At 48.3% G+C, this 15,973-nt stretch overlaps 1 protein-coding gene across 8 annotated transcripts in view; it reads right to left on the bottom strand.

Moving 5' to 3' along the window:
- The window catches only part of AFF2 (ALF transcription elongation factor 2), a 599,454-nt gene extending 587,494 nt beyond the window's left edge, over positions 1 to 11,960 (bottom strand). For all 8 annotated transcript variants that reach the window (XM_075539353.1, XM_075539355.1, XM_075539357.1 and 5 more), the window contains exon 1: positions 11,643 to 11,960. In XM_075539353.1, the coding sequence (XP_075395468.1) occupies positions 11,643 to 11,689 (47 nt within the window). In that variant the 5' untranslated portion in view covers positions 11,690 to 11,960. The remainder of the gene's footprint in view (positions 1 to 11,642) is intronic.
- Between the last annotated feature and the right edge of the window lie 4,013 nt (positions 11,961 to 15,973).

The following is a 15,973-nucleotide window of genomic DNA, read 5'->3' as shown; positions in this document are numbered from 1 at the left end:
GTAACATACTATGATGCCATAGCATCCTATGCAGAACAAAAAGTAAGCTATAACATAAGACAGCATGCATTTTTCAGGAAAGTATCTAGTGACCGCAAGATGATGCATCTACCTCTAACTACCTGACCCTCGTGATCCTAGTTCTTCCCTAGGATCTCTTTCTTGCATCTGTGAGCTACCACATCACAAATTCGGCAACACAAAGAATTAATGAGCAGGTCATAGTTCAGCAATATAATTGTTTGATCAATAAAACGTCATTGAGTATCTGCTGTGCATTCCGTACCAGCTCTGTTCCAAGTACTGAGGGCGCAGCAGTGAATAAACCAAACCAAAGTCCATATACCCTCATGAGCTGATTGTCCTAGCAATTTTCAATCCCATCCAAGTTAACCGGGGACACACCTTCTTACCCAGAGCAGACGCTGGTGCATCCATCAGGAGAGAGTTGGAATTGTGTATTCCTTTGGGGACTATATACCTGGTTAGTTACACATCACGTGTACGTGGTTATTAACTTAAACCCAATGATTGTTCACAGACACAAATGATGCACGGGGCTGGCCACGGTCCTGGCATCCATCCTGGGATTCCCCTGGCCCAAGCATTCATTACAGCTCTACAAGATACTCCCAGTGTGCCCTGGGACACGTGTTGCACCTCTGTGTCCCAGCGCACTGCTCTGTAAACTAAGGAAATCAGAAACTAAAAATCGGAGCCCGTCACACAGGAAGTATTAGCTCTAGTGATTCTTTTGCCTGTTATGATCATTACTATGATTATTAAGCTTCCCCAACTAGAGTGAGCCTTCACGAGACCTCATATAGGGCCCGAATGAATAAACAAATGAATTCGTTGCATGAGGCTATGTTGTGAATTGAATTGTTTGCTCCACAAAGAAATGTGGAAACCCTAACCCCTGATGATGTGAACATGACCTTGTGTGGAAACAGGGGCTTTGCAGATGCTGCCAATGAAGCTGAGTTCACACTGGCGGATGCTGACACCCTGAACCCAGGAAGAGTGGTGGCATCCTATAGAAGAAGAGGAGAGACACACCCTGCCAAGATGCATGTACCAGTCAAGAAAGAGGCGGGCTGATGGTGCCCGGCTATCAAAAGAGATAGTGTCTGGGGTCTTAAAGGCTTGAAGGTGAACAAGCGGCCATCTAGCTCAGAAGCAACAAAGCCCACATGGAAAAAGCACACCAGCCTATGCGATCACGAGGTGCCAAAGGGTCCAGGTATAAGGCATCATCCAAAAAAAAATACACTAGTGAATGAAGGGGGAAGTGCAGAGTGGAGACCCAAAGCCCATTTGTCGGTCACTGGAGATCCCCTCACAGAGGGGTTTAGGAGAGGAGATGAGTCAGTCAGGGTGTGATGTAGCACCAATGAAGAATACAGCTTTCCTCCAGTTCCTAAATGCTTCCTCTCTCCCCCCACCCCAACTATTATGATCCAAAATCTACCTTGCAAGTCTGGATAGATCACTGGTGCAGATGGAAGCTGGAGGCACAGGGAATCCAGGGCAGATTCCTTCAGGACCAGGGGTTTGAGTGGCGATACTGGGAGGGTAGAGGGAGAGGGGGTTGGAAAGAGGGAACCGATTACAAGGATCTACGAGTGACCCCCTCCCTGGGAATGGACAACAGAAAAGGGGGTGAAGGGAGACATCGGATAGGGAGATATGACAAAATAATGATTTATAGGTTATCAAGGGCTCATGAGGGAGTGGGGAGCGGGGGGGGGAGGGGATAAAAAGAGGACCTGATGCAAAGGGCTTAAGTGGAGAGCAAATGCTTTGAAAAAGATGAGAGCAAAGAATGTACAGATGTGCTTTACACAATTGATGTATGTATGGATTGTGATAAGAGTTGTATGAGCCCCTAATAAAATGTTTAAAAAAAGATTTGGAAGCACCCCTCCTCCAAAAGTGATTAATTAAAAATTTTTAATTTTTTTAAAAATTATAAAAAGAAGAAAGAGGTGGGGCTAACAGAATTCAGGAGCAGCCAGGAAGACCTTTAGAGAGAGCTTGGCTCTGCTGAAACCCTGCATCCAGACTCCTAGCCTCCTAAACCACGAGAGAGTCCATTTCTCATCTTAGAAGCCATCTCTGTATGGTGTTTTGTTACCAAAAACCGAACTCATTGCCATCGAGTTTATGCCGACTTACAGCGACCCTAGGACAGGGTAGAACTGGCCCTGCCTGTGGGTTTCCCAGGTTATAAATGTTTACAGGAGTATAAAGCCCTATCTTTTGCCTGTGGAACAACTGGTGGTTTCAGACAGCTGACTTTGTGGTGAGCAGCCCAATGAGTGAGCTTCTACGCCCCCAGGGCTCCTATATTGTTACTGCAGCCGTAAGGCACCAGAGGCTCTTCCTCTGGACTGCCATTAGAGAGATTCCCACCACCCCTGTGCACCACTCAGGCACGTGCACAGCACCAGGGAAGCAGGAGGGAAGGAAAGTAAGGACCAATACACTTGGGGACATCTCAGAGTCACAGTACATACATCTTCTGAAAAATGCCGACTTTGCCAGCAATGACATCAAATGACAAACATTTGTTTCAAATGTTTCAGAAAAAGACATTTTCATTTCTCTCTCTCTCTCTTTCTTCTTTGCTCAAGAAGGTTTGCATAAATACTCCTGGAGCGCAGACAGTCCAGATATTTGCCAAGAGTTCTGTGGTTGTTCCTCAGGAAACTGTGACCAGTCTTCATGTCAAACCCAGCAGCTTAGGGTCAAAGGTCAATTGCCCCATAGTGAACCATAGATGCTCCCAGTCTTACAAACAAACTGAAATCTCTGGCTTTCTCCTTCTCTCTGGACTATGCAAAAGGCACCAAGCCTTGCATGAATAAGGCTAAGAATCGCTCAGTCCATTCTGGCACCCATTCTCCTTCCCTCCACTTACTGTTCAGGTCACACTAGTCCCCCAATTCTAGTTCGACATTCCGATGGTACCTTCTTCAGATCACGGAGCATTTTTTACATGCCTTCCCCACCCCCTACCCCACCTCACGTATCAGACCAGCGAAGTGTTGGGCCTCGAGTAAACCAAACCAAGCCTTCAACCCATTCCTGCTGAGTCGATTCTGACGCAGCATGATACCATGTGTTTCCAAGTGCAACTGATATTAAGGGGTTTCTTGGCTGGAATCTTTATCGAGATGCTGGGTAGCTTCAAACTGTTGCCGTTTGGTGAGTAGTTGAGTGACGAACTATTTGCAGCACCCCAGAGATCTTGGACATAGAGCAGGAAAGTAGTAAAACCAGTCCTTGATAGAAGTGGCAAACACTGGGCTTGAAATTGGGGCCCCAGGGCTCCAGATCCAACCTTGTCACCGTGAGTCCTGCGCCTCAGCCTCCTGAGCTGTATAACAGAGGGTTAGCCTAGATGATTCTCGAGGGCTCTCGGTCTTAAAAAGCTAGGCTCTAAACATTGAGTAATGACACACCAGAGCCAAGAGCCAAGCTTTTTGTCAGCAAATAAATTAAGGCAGAAGGATGCACCCTCCCGGCGATTTCGTGGCACTTCATCAAAACATCCGCCGCCCTTGCATTGGATTCGGTTCCTGTGTCTGTGCCAATCTGGCATGAGAACTGGATCGCTGAACCGGTTTGAACCAGTTTAGTCATGGCTAGTGTAACACATTTGGAGCACACCCCAATTTGCAGACTGTGCATGAAGCAGAATAATACCCAGAGGAGAAAAAAATGACTAGTGGAAGCCCCAGTGTAGGAGTTTGGGTTATTGCCAGGACTCTGGAAAGTCATACACATTCAAAGCAGCGGAGTGCGCCGCCATGTTTGAGGCAAGCATCACTGTTTCCTGCTCTGACGATCAAGAGTTTGGTTGCCATGCAACATGCCTGTTCTTGTTTTCCAAGTTTATAGCAGAGCATCAACTCGTAATCAACTCCCTCCCCCACCATTCTGATTATCACTGCAGTACACTCACGTCTCCACAAATTCTGGTCCTTTTCAGTGTGCCTTCAGCAGCTATGACTGCACTGAGCAGAGCTCGTTTGAAGCCCTGTTCAAAACAATCAGTCCCTTTAGAAACTTAGGTTATTTTTTTAATGCAAGGAATTAATTGGCTGGAGGGGAAAATGAAGACTATCTGGGTGACTTTGTTACTGTTCAACAGGTAATGAGGTCACTGAAGTGCATATCACCATAGTCTACCTGGCTGGTTTCATCAAACCATACTCCAAACTCTACTGGCGAAGACCCAAAGTACCCAGAAAACATCCAACCCCAGCAACGATGCTTTTAATGATGGCGCAGGCTGAGACTGCAATTTCAGCACCACTGCAAGATAAAATATTTGGGTATTGATTCTTTTTAATATCAACATAAACCATTTCCACATTATTTCCACTGTCTACCAAACACAAACTTGGGACTCCAGGCATATGCTTAACTAAAGGTCACCCAGTGGACCAGTATCTGCTTCGGGGATCTCTTTTTCACTGAAGATGGTAAGGCAGTGCGGCCAACCGTGACTGCGACATCTAACAAAACAAACTACTCTTCACGGGATGGAAGTCATGGGTTTTCTCCTTTATTTTTTGCTCCCCAGCAAAAGGAGTACTGAAAAAAAAATAAGATGAGTGATTTTGAGGTTGTAATGAAAGCGCAATCTGTTTCCTCTACTTATTTCCCAATTGGTGACTTTTGTACCTTCGTAGACCAGCATCCAACTATTGAAGAACCAAATCAAAGATTACTTTAAATCATGAGCTGATTTTCTTTTCCAAATGAAGTGAAATGTGCAGGTATATAAAAAATAGCATTCCATAAACCAAGCAATCCATAATCAAAATCAGATTCTAGCTGTAGAGCTATTTTATGGAAATGCTCAGATAATTTTTCTTAGCTCAGTAAGTAGATAGACGTTAGCAGCTAAGGTCATCGAAAAGATTTACTTTAAAATAAATTCAACAATTCAGAGAATCACGCGCTTCACAGTGTAAAGTGTGCCTTGCTTTGAACATGCATATAAAATTTCATTAAAGTGCAACATAAAAGTTTTACATTAGAGGGACCCAGGGCTGGACCTTTGTTTCACAGGCATGATAATTTATGGTGTGGATCTGCTACAGTTAAGTAGAAAAACAGCCTGCTCATGATGAAATACAAGTCATAAAGGCTGAAACCCAAAGAAAGCTGGAGGAATCCCAACCCTCCAACCACTCAATCCTTCTTCAGATTTTTGTCACACATTCTTCTTTAATGTTCTCTGTCCAGACTGAGACATAGTCCCAGTCCGTTAATCCCCGGGCCTTCCAAGTGATTCTTTCCTGATAGTCTTTTCCGATCTATGTATATCTTAGAATTCCTAGACATTCTCTTTTCTAAAACACACCCCTGACATGGATCCTAATTTGCCTTGTCTCTTAAGCAAACCCTCCCCCTGCCCATTTTTTAAAATTCTTTCTTTTTTTATTATTAATAAATCTTTTTATCGGGCCTCATACAACTCTTATCCCAATCCATACATACATCAATTGAGCAAAGCACCCTTATACATTCATTGCACTTGTCATTCTCAAAATTCACCTTCCACTTGGGTTCCTGGAATCAGCTCGGTTTCCCTTTTTTCTCCGCCCCCCCCCGCCCATTTTTAAGCACTCTTTTATCCTGTTATGTTCTGCAAAAGAGATCAGGCTAACTAAGAGGCAAGAATTTGACAAAAGACTTAAAACTAACAAGCAAGCAGGTCGGTACTATCACTAAGATTTCCTAAGCACCTCTCTGTCCAAGGTGCATGCATTTGCATGGGGCAGTCAGTCATTGAGCTAAGCATGGCTGGAACATCCACCAACAGATGGTGGTTGAGCACCTGTGATGGGCAAGGCGATGTGCTAGGTGACACGCCGTGCCCCAGGTAACAAAGTGTGCACTGAAACACAAGTGGCTTAAGGCAGCAGTGGTTAATACCTGACAAAAAGCCACGATCAGAACACCTAGGATCATCCACTTGCTGGGTTCACTTAGGCAAGTGCCTTAAGGTTTCTGAACTCAGCTTTCTCATCGATACAATGGACTTAATAATGTCAGGCCTGACATGCAGCATTATAAAAGGATCAAACCAAATCATTGATAAGGTGGACTACAAAACTTTGGGAAGAACGTTCTCCTCCTCCTCCTAGCCCCAACTCTGAGGCGCAGGATTGAGCACACTAATCTATCCTGCCTCCTCTTCTTCAGGTTCCAGTGTCAGACCTTCCATATTAAGGGCAACACATTGAAATAGGTAATTGTCAAGGATCTAAGTTTACTCTCTTTTTACATAAGAATTGCCCTTCACATGTTGCCATAAAAGGGCAGTCACAAAAGGAGGGTTAAGAGATTGTTGCAGGACATGCCAGCGTTGGCTTTGTCTTTTTTTAATCCCAAGGAAAACAAACGGAGCTCCATGGCTGGTCAATTATATGGAAATTCCAGATAATTAAAAAAAAATATTTTACTGGGGGCTAGTACAGCTCTTATCACAATCCATCCATCCATCCATTGTGTCAGGCACATCTGTACATATGTTTCCATCATCTTTTTCAAAACATTTTCTTTCTACTTGAGCCCTTGGTATCAGCTCATTTTTTCCTCGCTCCCTACTCCCTCCCCCATGAGCCCTTGATAATTTATAAATTATGATTATTTTTTCATGTCTGACACTGACCGCTGTCTCCCTTCACCCACTTTTCTGTTGTCTTTCCCCCTGGGAGGGGTCAAGTCGATCACTGTGATCGGTCCCCCCTTACTGAGAAGTTTGTCTGTCCTGGATTCCCTGTGTTGCAAGCTCTTATTTGTACCCATGTATATGTTATGGCCTAGTTTGTACACAAGTACAATATACATAATCCAATTGACTTGGTTCGATGAGAACTAAGTCCTTGTGGTTGGGAGATGTGAGCGCTCCACCTGGCTCTACTTTGAACAGGATGTTTGATCTTAGGTGGATCATAGGACCCCTACGACTGAGTTTCCTCACATTGAAAATGGTGCTCTTCTGGGCAAACAAGGGGATATATGGGAAAGCCTCCCTAGTGCAGGAAAGGTTGGAACAGGATGTCAGTTGTTAATGACACAAGGTCTGGGGTCAGCTCCATTGAGGCTGAAGCCCAAATTTCCTGATGGAGTCGTTGATTGGTTCACTGACTTCCTCTGTAAAATGCGGATCATAACAGTTCCTCTCTCATAAATTCCTTTGAAGGATTAAGTGAAATTGAGTATTTAAAGCATTTCATTCATAGCTTGGGGCAGAGTACATACTCAAATAATGGTGGTAGAGATGCTGGTGATTTCTACCTCTAGGTGGCGCAGGCAGAGAGGGGGAGGGTTCTCTATGTTGTGGAAGTTTTTATCAGCTGCACCCTGCTTTGATCCCACCACCATCACCAGGAGAAAGACAAAATTAAAAGAAAAAGAAAAAAAAAGGAGTCACTGTATCAATTGTTTTGTCTACATGACAGACAAATCAAGTATGTGAGTTTGGCCCGCTTTGAGGTATGACCTCCAGCTAATAGCTCAGAGGGCTCCTGACTCTAGATTGTTCCGGAGATGGTCATTTCACTTTGGAAACTGTGCTAAACAAGTGTCGATTCTACATGCACAAAATATTCTTAGCTAAGTGAATGGGCATTTAAAAATAAGGTTTAACACATTCAAGCTATTTCTAGTCATCAAGAATTAGCATGTTTAAATCCAATATCCTTTTTATCCATCTACCAAATGCCTAAATGTTTGGAATCTTGTTTATGTCTATAATGACGGATTCATTTTTGAGGCAGTCATTTTCCATCTTGATTTGTATATTTTAAAGTTGTTAAATGCTTGGCTGAACCATTAGCAAAACAATCCATGTATCATTAAACTGATTTCGAACATGAGATCATTTTCTGCCTTGCCCAATATAGGGGCCTTTGAAGATTGGCTAAGATAGCCTGCATTCTTTGGGGGCCTTTTTGTACAGAGGAGAGCTCATCACTAGCTAATTTCACAGCTTTAAATCGCTCTGCCCTCTGCATTGCCTTAAGAAACCCAGCCCAAGATGGTTTGCAGAATGCATGCTCCCACATTGTAGAATGCCTATTGTACAGGACCCGAGGCAGCTCTCCTTTTCTGGGAAGGCAAACAGAGGGTGAAGGGAAGAGACAGATGGATGGAGCTAGAGAAGCAGAAATTCGGGGATGACGTGGGCTTTCTTCCAACCAACTGGAATCTGCTCGCCTGTGGGCTCACCAGGAGTCCTCCTAGCCACAATGTGGGCAGAGTCGCATCCCTCTCCCTCCCACACCTTCCCATCCATAAACAAGCAGTCCAGGCTTCCGGAGGATTGCAACTAACAGGTCTCCGCAGACCTGTGTGTGCAAGCAGCCAGGGCGGCAGGGCTGCTCTGTGCCCTGCATGAGAAACACTTCACTTTGGTCTGGACATCAGGACACCCTCCCCTCGGGTCCCACAAGGTCGACAAAAACTGAGGAAAGTGGGGGCTGCTAAGGCAGGAGACCCCGGGGACTGCCTGCCACTGTCCAGGAGAAGTCTGGCTGGCACATGGCCCCTTCTGAGCCTTGACAGCCCCACACGGACCTTTGAACTTTCTATTTATATAACGGTTTCGCGAGCGGAGGTCTCTTCCTGTGTAACTGCCCATTTGCAAGCTCACCTCTAATTAGGCTACTTGTGAGACAGCACATAAAAAAACAACAAACCTCACATGCTAGCCTTCGTGCCACTCCCCTTTTGCACCAGATTTCAGATGTACCCATCCCTGGGGGGGTCTGGGGGGGGTGCATTTTCTCGTACTCGTTTTCATTTGTCACACTGTGTCTGGCTTTGTATTGTCTTGGTCCTGCTTTCTTCCATAACGAAAAGATGAGGCGCCCATTCCCCACACCTGTCAGAATGCAATTCCTCCTCCCCTGGCAGGGGTGCTTGCTCCACTGAAAAGCTGCACACACCTTTGAGCCCCCCCACCCCCCACCCCCAAAACTTGCTTGTATTCCCTGGTCAGTAGAGATTAATGGCAACTCCTCTGCTGTCTTTCTTGGTAAGAGCAAGTGGTGTCTGGGGTGCCTTACTTCCCTTTCCCAGAATGTTTCATATTAAATTCAAACTCAGGTGAACATTGCTCATTCAGCCAGGAATCTTAGGGAATTTGAGCTTTGGCCCTTTAATCAAGTCCAGAGTCTGACCCTTGAAGATAGTCTGGCAGTGGAATCCAGAGATACATCCTGGAAGCTAGCGCCAGCAACCCCCTCTCTGACCCCTCCCCGAATGGGTACCTCCTCATCCCCTCCTTCCTCGCGTGTCCATCTGTGTGTGTTTATAAATGGGCACACACTTTTTGTTTACTGTACTGAAGTGTTTGCAAAGCATACATGTGCCCGTGTAGAAAAAAGGGTTTAATCATCATGTCTACAAAAATGAGTTTGGTTTGAAATGGCCCCCACCCACTGATTGTCAGGCATCTCCGGTTGCAGTAGTGCTAGCTCACAGCTCTCTGCCCCACAAGCCAATGCCAAACCTAGTCCACTGTAATTGAGATCCTTAACCTTTGCCGGTGCCTTTTCTTCCTGGGGGGCAGGGGGAGGTTGCATCAGACTAAGCAGCTACCCCTAAGGAGGGGAAGTCCATATGCGGTGAACATGGACCTGGCATATTCTGGATGTACAAAGATTGGGGAAGGGTCCAGATTGCCATTGGAGTCAAGCTTTCTAGTCCATCCACGAATGCCAGATCTCCGTTCTTTTTTATCTCTGTGGGGGTGTATAGAGCACAGAAGCACAACCACATTACAAATGTTTATAAACACAGTTGTATAAGGAAACTTGTCCATCCCAATCAAAGCGTCAGAGAGAGGGATGCTCCTGGAGCATATGCAGAGAGGAGAAATTCAAGCTTCTTTATGCAGCCGTGTTATACTAATTCACCTTTATTCACATAATATTCATGAAGTATATAGCACACAGGTCTGCATGCTTCTTAACTGATGTTGCATAGCTAGGGATCTGGAGAGGAAAAACGGGGAGGGGGATGCTTTTCCTTAGAAAAACAAAATAGAGAGAGATTGTACCACAACGGGGGCTTAGGAGTGCATTTTGGTGGCGGGTGGGGGGAAGAAATTAAACCTAAGAGAGGCTACCCTCTTTAAATGTGCAACCACATGTACATAAGGTTCAACTGAAAATAAAACATCGCAATAAGCACACGCTTCCAAAACCTACTGCCTTGTATATGTTTAACATTTGAACTACACCCACGGAATCTGTTATAACAATGTCTATTAAATGAATAACATTACCCACGCCATATATTAGGCAAATTGTATGCAATACGTAAGTGCTGCGGTTATCAGCTAACACAAAATATAAATTAAGGGAGCAGACTTAAAAGCGATGTGTGCAGTCATTTCACTGTGATTGTTACTTTTAAATACCGATTCTCCGGTCGCTTCACAAAATGTCCTGTTCTGCAGAACAGATAAAACCCTGCGTGGGATCAAACACTCCTCCAGATCCAGACTGGTGCCAGGCAATGGTGGTTTCAAGGATTTACCTGGAATGGCTGGACAAGGAAATGCCTTTAACTTCGGATTATCTTGGATTTGCAGTTACAGGAGTCACTATTGGCACAATGAGGCTATTGGCTAAACCTGTGGCCCTTTTTAAAAGAAGGAAATTGCCTAAAATGTCAGATCAAGCGGAGAAATCCTTGTCCAAAGCCAGTGTTCACAGGCAACGGCCGCTAGGACTTTTCAGGTTGCGAAAGATTTCGCAGTATCCGGCAGCACTATAGGTGATTCGCACTACATTTAACCATGAGTGCAAGTCTAAGTCGCCGCGTCCCCGCGCCATCCCCACATCTCATTCCTTGGGCCATGGGGAATATTGACACATTCAAACGCTTATGCCAAACTCACACTATTGCGTTCGTCGTAGAAGGTGAAGTTTGGGGAAAGTTAATAAATATGTAGATCAGTATTTCTGCCCGCGCGCGCGCGCGCACGCGCGCGCGCTCCGAGCACAAGGAGAGTAGCAACTTTCCAGGTTTCCCAGTCATCTCTGCACCATCTTTGGCGACAAGTTGAAGGCATTTTTGCCAGAGCTGACTCAAGCCCGTGTCTCTGAGCTGCGTGGTCCAGACACAGACCTCTGGCTGCCCTCCCAGTGGGAAAGAACTTGCCAGGACGTCAGAGCGGAGGATTTGGGGGGCTAACTTCCAACACAGTCCACCTCGCCAGGGGAGCGCTGAGCTCTGCCCAAACCCGGTCCCCATGCGGTGGCTGAGCTGGTGGAGGGAAGGTGAGCACCGCGCCTCTGCGGAGGGGCAGTCCTCGCCTTCTGACCCCCAGGAAAGTTGAGGTCCCCGGGGCAGGTAGAACCCTGGGCCTGATCAGGCGACCCTCAATGCTATCTGGGCAAAACGCACCTCCCGGGCCCTAGAGACGCAGCAACGCACTGGCGAGCTGCGCCCTCCCTTCCCGAGGGCTGCGTGGCCCGGTGGGCTAGCCAGAGCGAGTGGAAGGGCGTCTGGCGCCCCCCGACAGCCCTGATCCCCATAACAAAGGCGGCCAGCCCAAGCCCTCCGGCTAGCGCGTCGCTGAAGAAGGCACGAATCCCACCTACCACTGCTGCTCCAGGTCCCAGTCCCGGAAAAAGTCGAATAGATCCATCGTGGCGGCGCGGCTGCGGCTCCGGCCCTCCCGCCGCCTACCAGCGCCCGGGCCGCATCGGCGGGCGCCGAGCGACAGACTGCTGCTCTCCGGGCGGCGCGGGCCCCGCGAGAGGGCAGGCTCCGCGGCTCCTGTGCCCGGCGCGGTGGTCAAAGGCACTGCAGGCTCAGCCGCCCCGGCCGGCCGCCTGGCGGGCTGGGGCTCGGCGCGGCGGCGGCGGGGAACGGAGCAGCGGCGCGGCAGCCCTGGCGGCAGCGGCAGCGGCGGCGGCAGCGGCAGCGGCGGCGGAGGCGGCAACAGCGGCTGCACAGGCGGCAGCCGCGGCAGCATCACACACTTACACACTCACGGGGGCGGAGCCTGGGCAGCCCGAAGCCGCGACACGGAGCTGGCACGTTATCATCCCCGGATCTGGCAGGGGCTTGACTAGCCCGCCTGCGCCACTCCGGACCCCCTGGGGCACCACTGGCTGGTGGCAGTGGCTGCCTTGCGGGGGACCTGACCAGGACGCGGGACTCAGGGGCGACTGCAAGGGAGGGTGACGGAAGGTGCGGGGGGGGGGCGGGGCAGAGTAGGGGGGGGGGAGCGAGCTACAGGCTACAGAAGGCGGACCCCTCTGGACCCCCACAGGCCACCACTCTGGAGTTATTGTTAGGAACCAGAAAAGAGGAAGCAGTGCTACAAGGCTTGGGACTCAGGGAAAGGAGATCACCTTTGCCAGTCTCAAGACCCCTAAGCTGGGACCTTTGCCTTTGGGCCCATGCAAGCTAGCAAACTTTGGGGGCCTGAGCATCCCTCAGGCCTACAGAGCAAAGCCGCTGGGCCCAATAAGGCGGAGGCAGTCACCTTCAGTGTCCCTGTTAGACAAGGACTCTCTGAGGCTGCCTTGCCATGCCAAATTGGCAGGGTGTGCCTGCACCCAGTAGGTCGGCTGTCACAGCAACGACCTTGAACTTAGGACAGAAGACTCCTCACTTGCCTCCTCTGAGGTCTGAGGAAAGCCCTGGGCATGTCCCCCTGAACGTGACCCCGGGGCTGCCCCAAGCACCTTTGGCCAGAGAATCTGCCTCACCTAGGGCTTGCTTTACCAAGCCAAGATGCCAAATCCAGAAGGTGCTGTCTCCAGGGAAAAGCACCCGTGCTTCTGCTACCCAGAAGGGGTTATCAGGTCCAAGAATGCACTGGGCCACAGACTTTCGATTGACCTTCATTCCCAGAGCCATTGGGAACAGCAGCTATGTGTTGTTGAAATCTATGGCCAGAGCTGCTTTGGGGAGAGTAGGGTTCTAGGGGTGACTGTCAGTGGCTCTTCGTGTGATGCCAAGCCATTCACTACTTTGGGTCTCAGTTTCCCCATTGGTAAAACAAGAGGTTTGGCCCTAGCCTTAGTAAATATATCGACATGGATTTTTAGACTGGGGTTTTGTTTATTTGTCCCCACCAAGAGACTGAAGATTTGACAATTCCCCTACCCAGAGCAGAACCTACAACCTGAGAAATCCAGTCAGAGCTGGCTGTCCAAGGTGCCACAGTTCCAGACTCAGGATGTGGGTCTTCGAGGGGCCCAGGATTCAGTCTTTCTCATTTTCTGTATATGGAGAAACACACACCTGTAGAACAGCAACAAGACACTACGAACTATACCTCCAGCCACCACTGATACTTGGCTCAACCCTTCCTTTATTTTGCATCGGACTGACTCCTCAACCAATCTCGCTGGATCCACTGACAATCAACCAGCGGATGGACGGTCAAAGGAAGGTGTCCTTCCCCACAGGCTGGATCACTTGGCAACTTGTTAGTTCCCTGTGCACAAGGACTCGATGATGGCCCAGGTCAAATGGCTCTGTTTATTGGAGGAGTCCTGGTTTTCAGGCCCAGGTCCCCCAGCTTTCTGCCCTCAGGAAATGACCCTCAAGTTGAATTTGATTACTAATAATGATTGTCGCCAGGATTAATGCTTGATCTGCTTGAAAATCCTCAGAGGCAAACCAGCGCATCACCAATTAACATGTGAATGGTGATTACACTGGATTTGGATCTGCCTCAATTTTCTCAGGAGAGTCTATTGATCAGGGACAGACAAAAATAATATGCTCGGTAAACAGAATTCCTGCGGAAATCAAGCTGCTCCTTTAAGAGTTGCAGACCCCCAAAGCCCCACTGGTGCACTTTCTTCCCAATCAGCAGGAGGACTGAGCACAAGCAGAAGGAGCCAGCAAGAGGCAGCACTTGGAACAGAAGCGCCTGCGGGAAGGAGAGAAGAGACAAGTGGTGCTGGCTGCTGCTTCCAGAGAGGGGCAGGGGTTTTCCTGTCAGGATCTCAAAGCTGAGTGGGCAGACTGGACAGGGTGCAGCAGCCACCGTCCTGAAGCAGAGGGGGTGGGGTGGGGCAGCAGGGAAGGGGCCAGGCCCAGCCCAGCCCACTCTTTCATGTTCAGAGCTACTGGTTGGGCCAAACAGCCTCAGGTTGGGCCAAACAGCCTCCTTTCCTCCACATGGGCCACCCTAACCCTGATGGGGTCATAGAGCATTCAGATAGGTGGGCAGGCAGGTGGTGCTCAAGCCTAATATCCTCCACCCCAAGTTGGCAGAGGGCAAGGAGCTCAGACTGTTTTGGGCCATCTTGTCTCTCAGGCTCTGGTAGCTTCTGCCCTTCCCACTCCCTGGATGGCTTAGTGAAGGTGGAAGACACGTCTGGCCAGCCTCAAAACTCCTCATAGAAGCCAAGATTTGAAAAGCTGCAGATTCAGCCATCTGGCCCTGGGACCCTCCTTTCTCCTAGTCATTCAGTCGAACCCTGGGCACCTTCACAGAACCCAGCCCAAGGGATCATTCCTGCAAGACAGAGACAAAACTGAGACCCAATTCACACCAATGCAAACAGGCAGTTTTCTTTCAAGAGAACTAGAGTCTCGATTTGACACTGATGCGGCAGAAGCTCTGATTTTCCAAAGTGAGATTTGTGGTGTGAATTCCTTTAGCCGGTGGGTGTGGCTGCGAGCTGCCCTCTCTTGCTGATCCAAGGTGTGCAGGGGGAAAGTGCTCCATAGGGCTTTCTAACAGTTCACCAGGCCTGTCTTTCGAGGCACCTCGGGGTGGGTTTAAACCACTAACCACCTCGCTGCTAATAGTCAAGTGCTTACCAATCTGGACCAGCCAGGGACAGGGATGACTGTAACAGAGTTTGATTTGTAGTTTCCAGTCTTCATGGGGACAGATTTGAATGAGTCCCTTCTCCTGCCTCCCCCTTCTCCTTTTTCCTGAGCCATATATTTTTTTCTCACTGCTAATAGGAATTTTAAATGTTATTAATGTGAATTAGGTTTAGGTAGAGGTTACAGAGCACATATGCATCAATGAAGATCCTCCAACTCATAAAACCTCCCTGCTTCTGTCATTTTTTTTACGAAGCTCCCTCTTGTGAGATAGTACCTTTCCTTTCACCCAAGTCCACACCTGTGGCTTCCCCTCCCCTCCCTGTTGCTCCCAGTCCCGGTACCTCTCTCAAAAGCTGTTTCTTATAGTGTGAAATCCCTTGGCTTACATCTTTACATGACAGTCTCCATTCATAGGGCTGCACTACAGGCAGGTTCTAAGATTCAAGTAAATGAATTACTGTGCAATTCGCTACCAGGAAATGGACACGTGGACAGCATGTGATCTGTGTGTCTTCCTGTACCATCCCTTCAAAGAGTAGGCACTGGAGTCAGACATGCTGTGTAGTCGGGCTGACTGTCAAGGACAGTGGTTCTCAACCTGTGGGTCGTGACCACTTTGGGGGTTAGACGAACTTTTCATAGGGGTTGCCCAACTCAGAACAGTAGCAAAATGAGAGTTATGAAGTAGCAAAGGAAATCATTTGATGGTTGGGGGGTCACCACAACATGAGGAATTGCATTATAGGGTCGTGGCATTAGGAAGAGTGAGAACCACTGGTCTAGGTGGAAGTTATGATCAAGGTAGAGCTGCGCTGAGGAAGCTGGCTGCTTGGGGAGCACTCCCTTCCATTGCCGTGGGTCCTTCTTAGACAGATCAGCCTGATGCTACTTTGGGTTTGGAATGGGCCAAGCTGCCCGAACTTGAGGCACTGTCCACATGTGGGTCACATGTCTGGAGCATTCCTCATCCATCATTCCTAACTTGGGACTCTTTGCACTTACTTTGTTCCATGGTAGACCACCTCTGAAAGTATAAAAGCCTCCTAAGGGCAGAGCCTGGACTTGCGTCATTAAGGTTGAGCATCATATTTAGAACAACTCATGGCCATTGAATTGATTGCAA

The sequence above is a fragment of the Tenrec ecaudatus genome, chromosome X, assembly GCF_050624435.1.
Source record: "Tenrec ecaudatus isolate mTenEca1 chromosome X, mTenEca1.hap1, whole genome shotgun sequence".
Lineage (NCBI taxonomy): Eukaryota > Metazoa > Chordata > Mammalia > Afrosoricida > Tenrecidae > Tenrec > Tenrec ecaudatus.
This window is presented reverse-complemented; position numbering and strand designations above follow the sequence as displayed.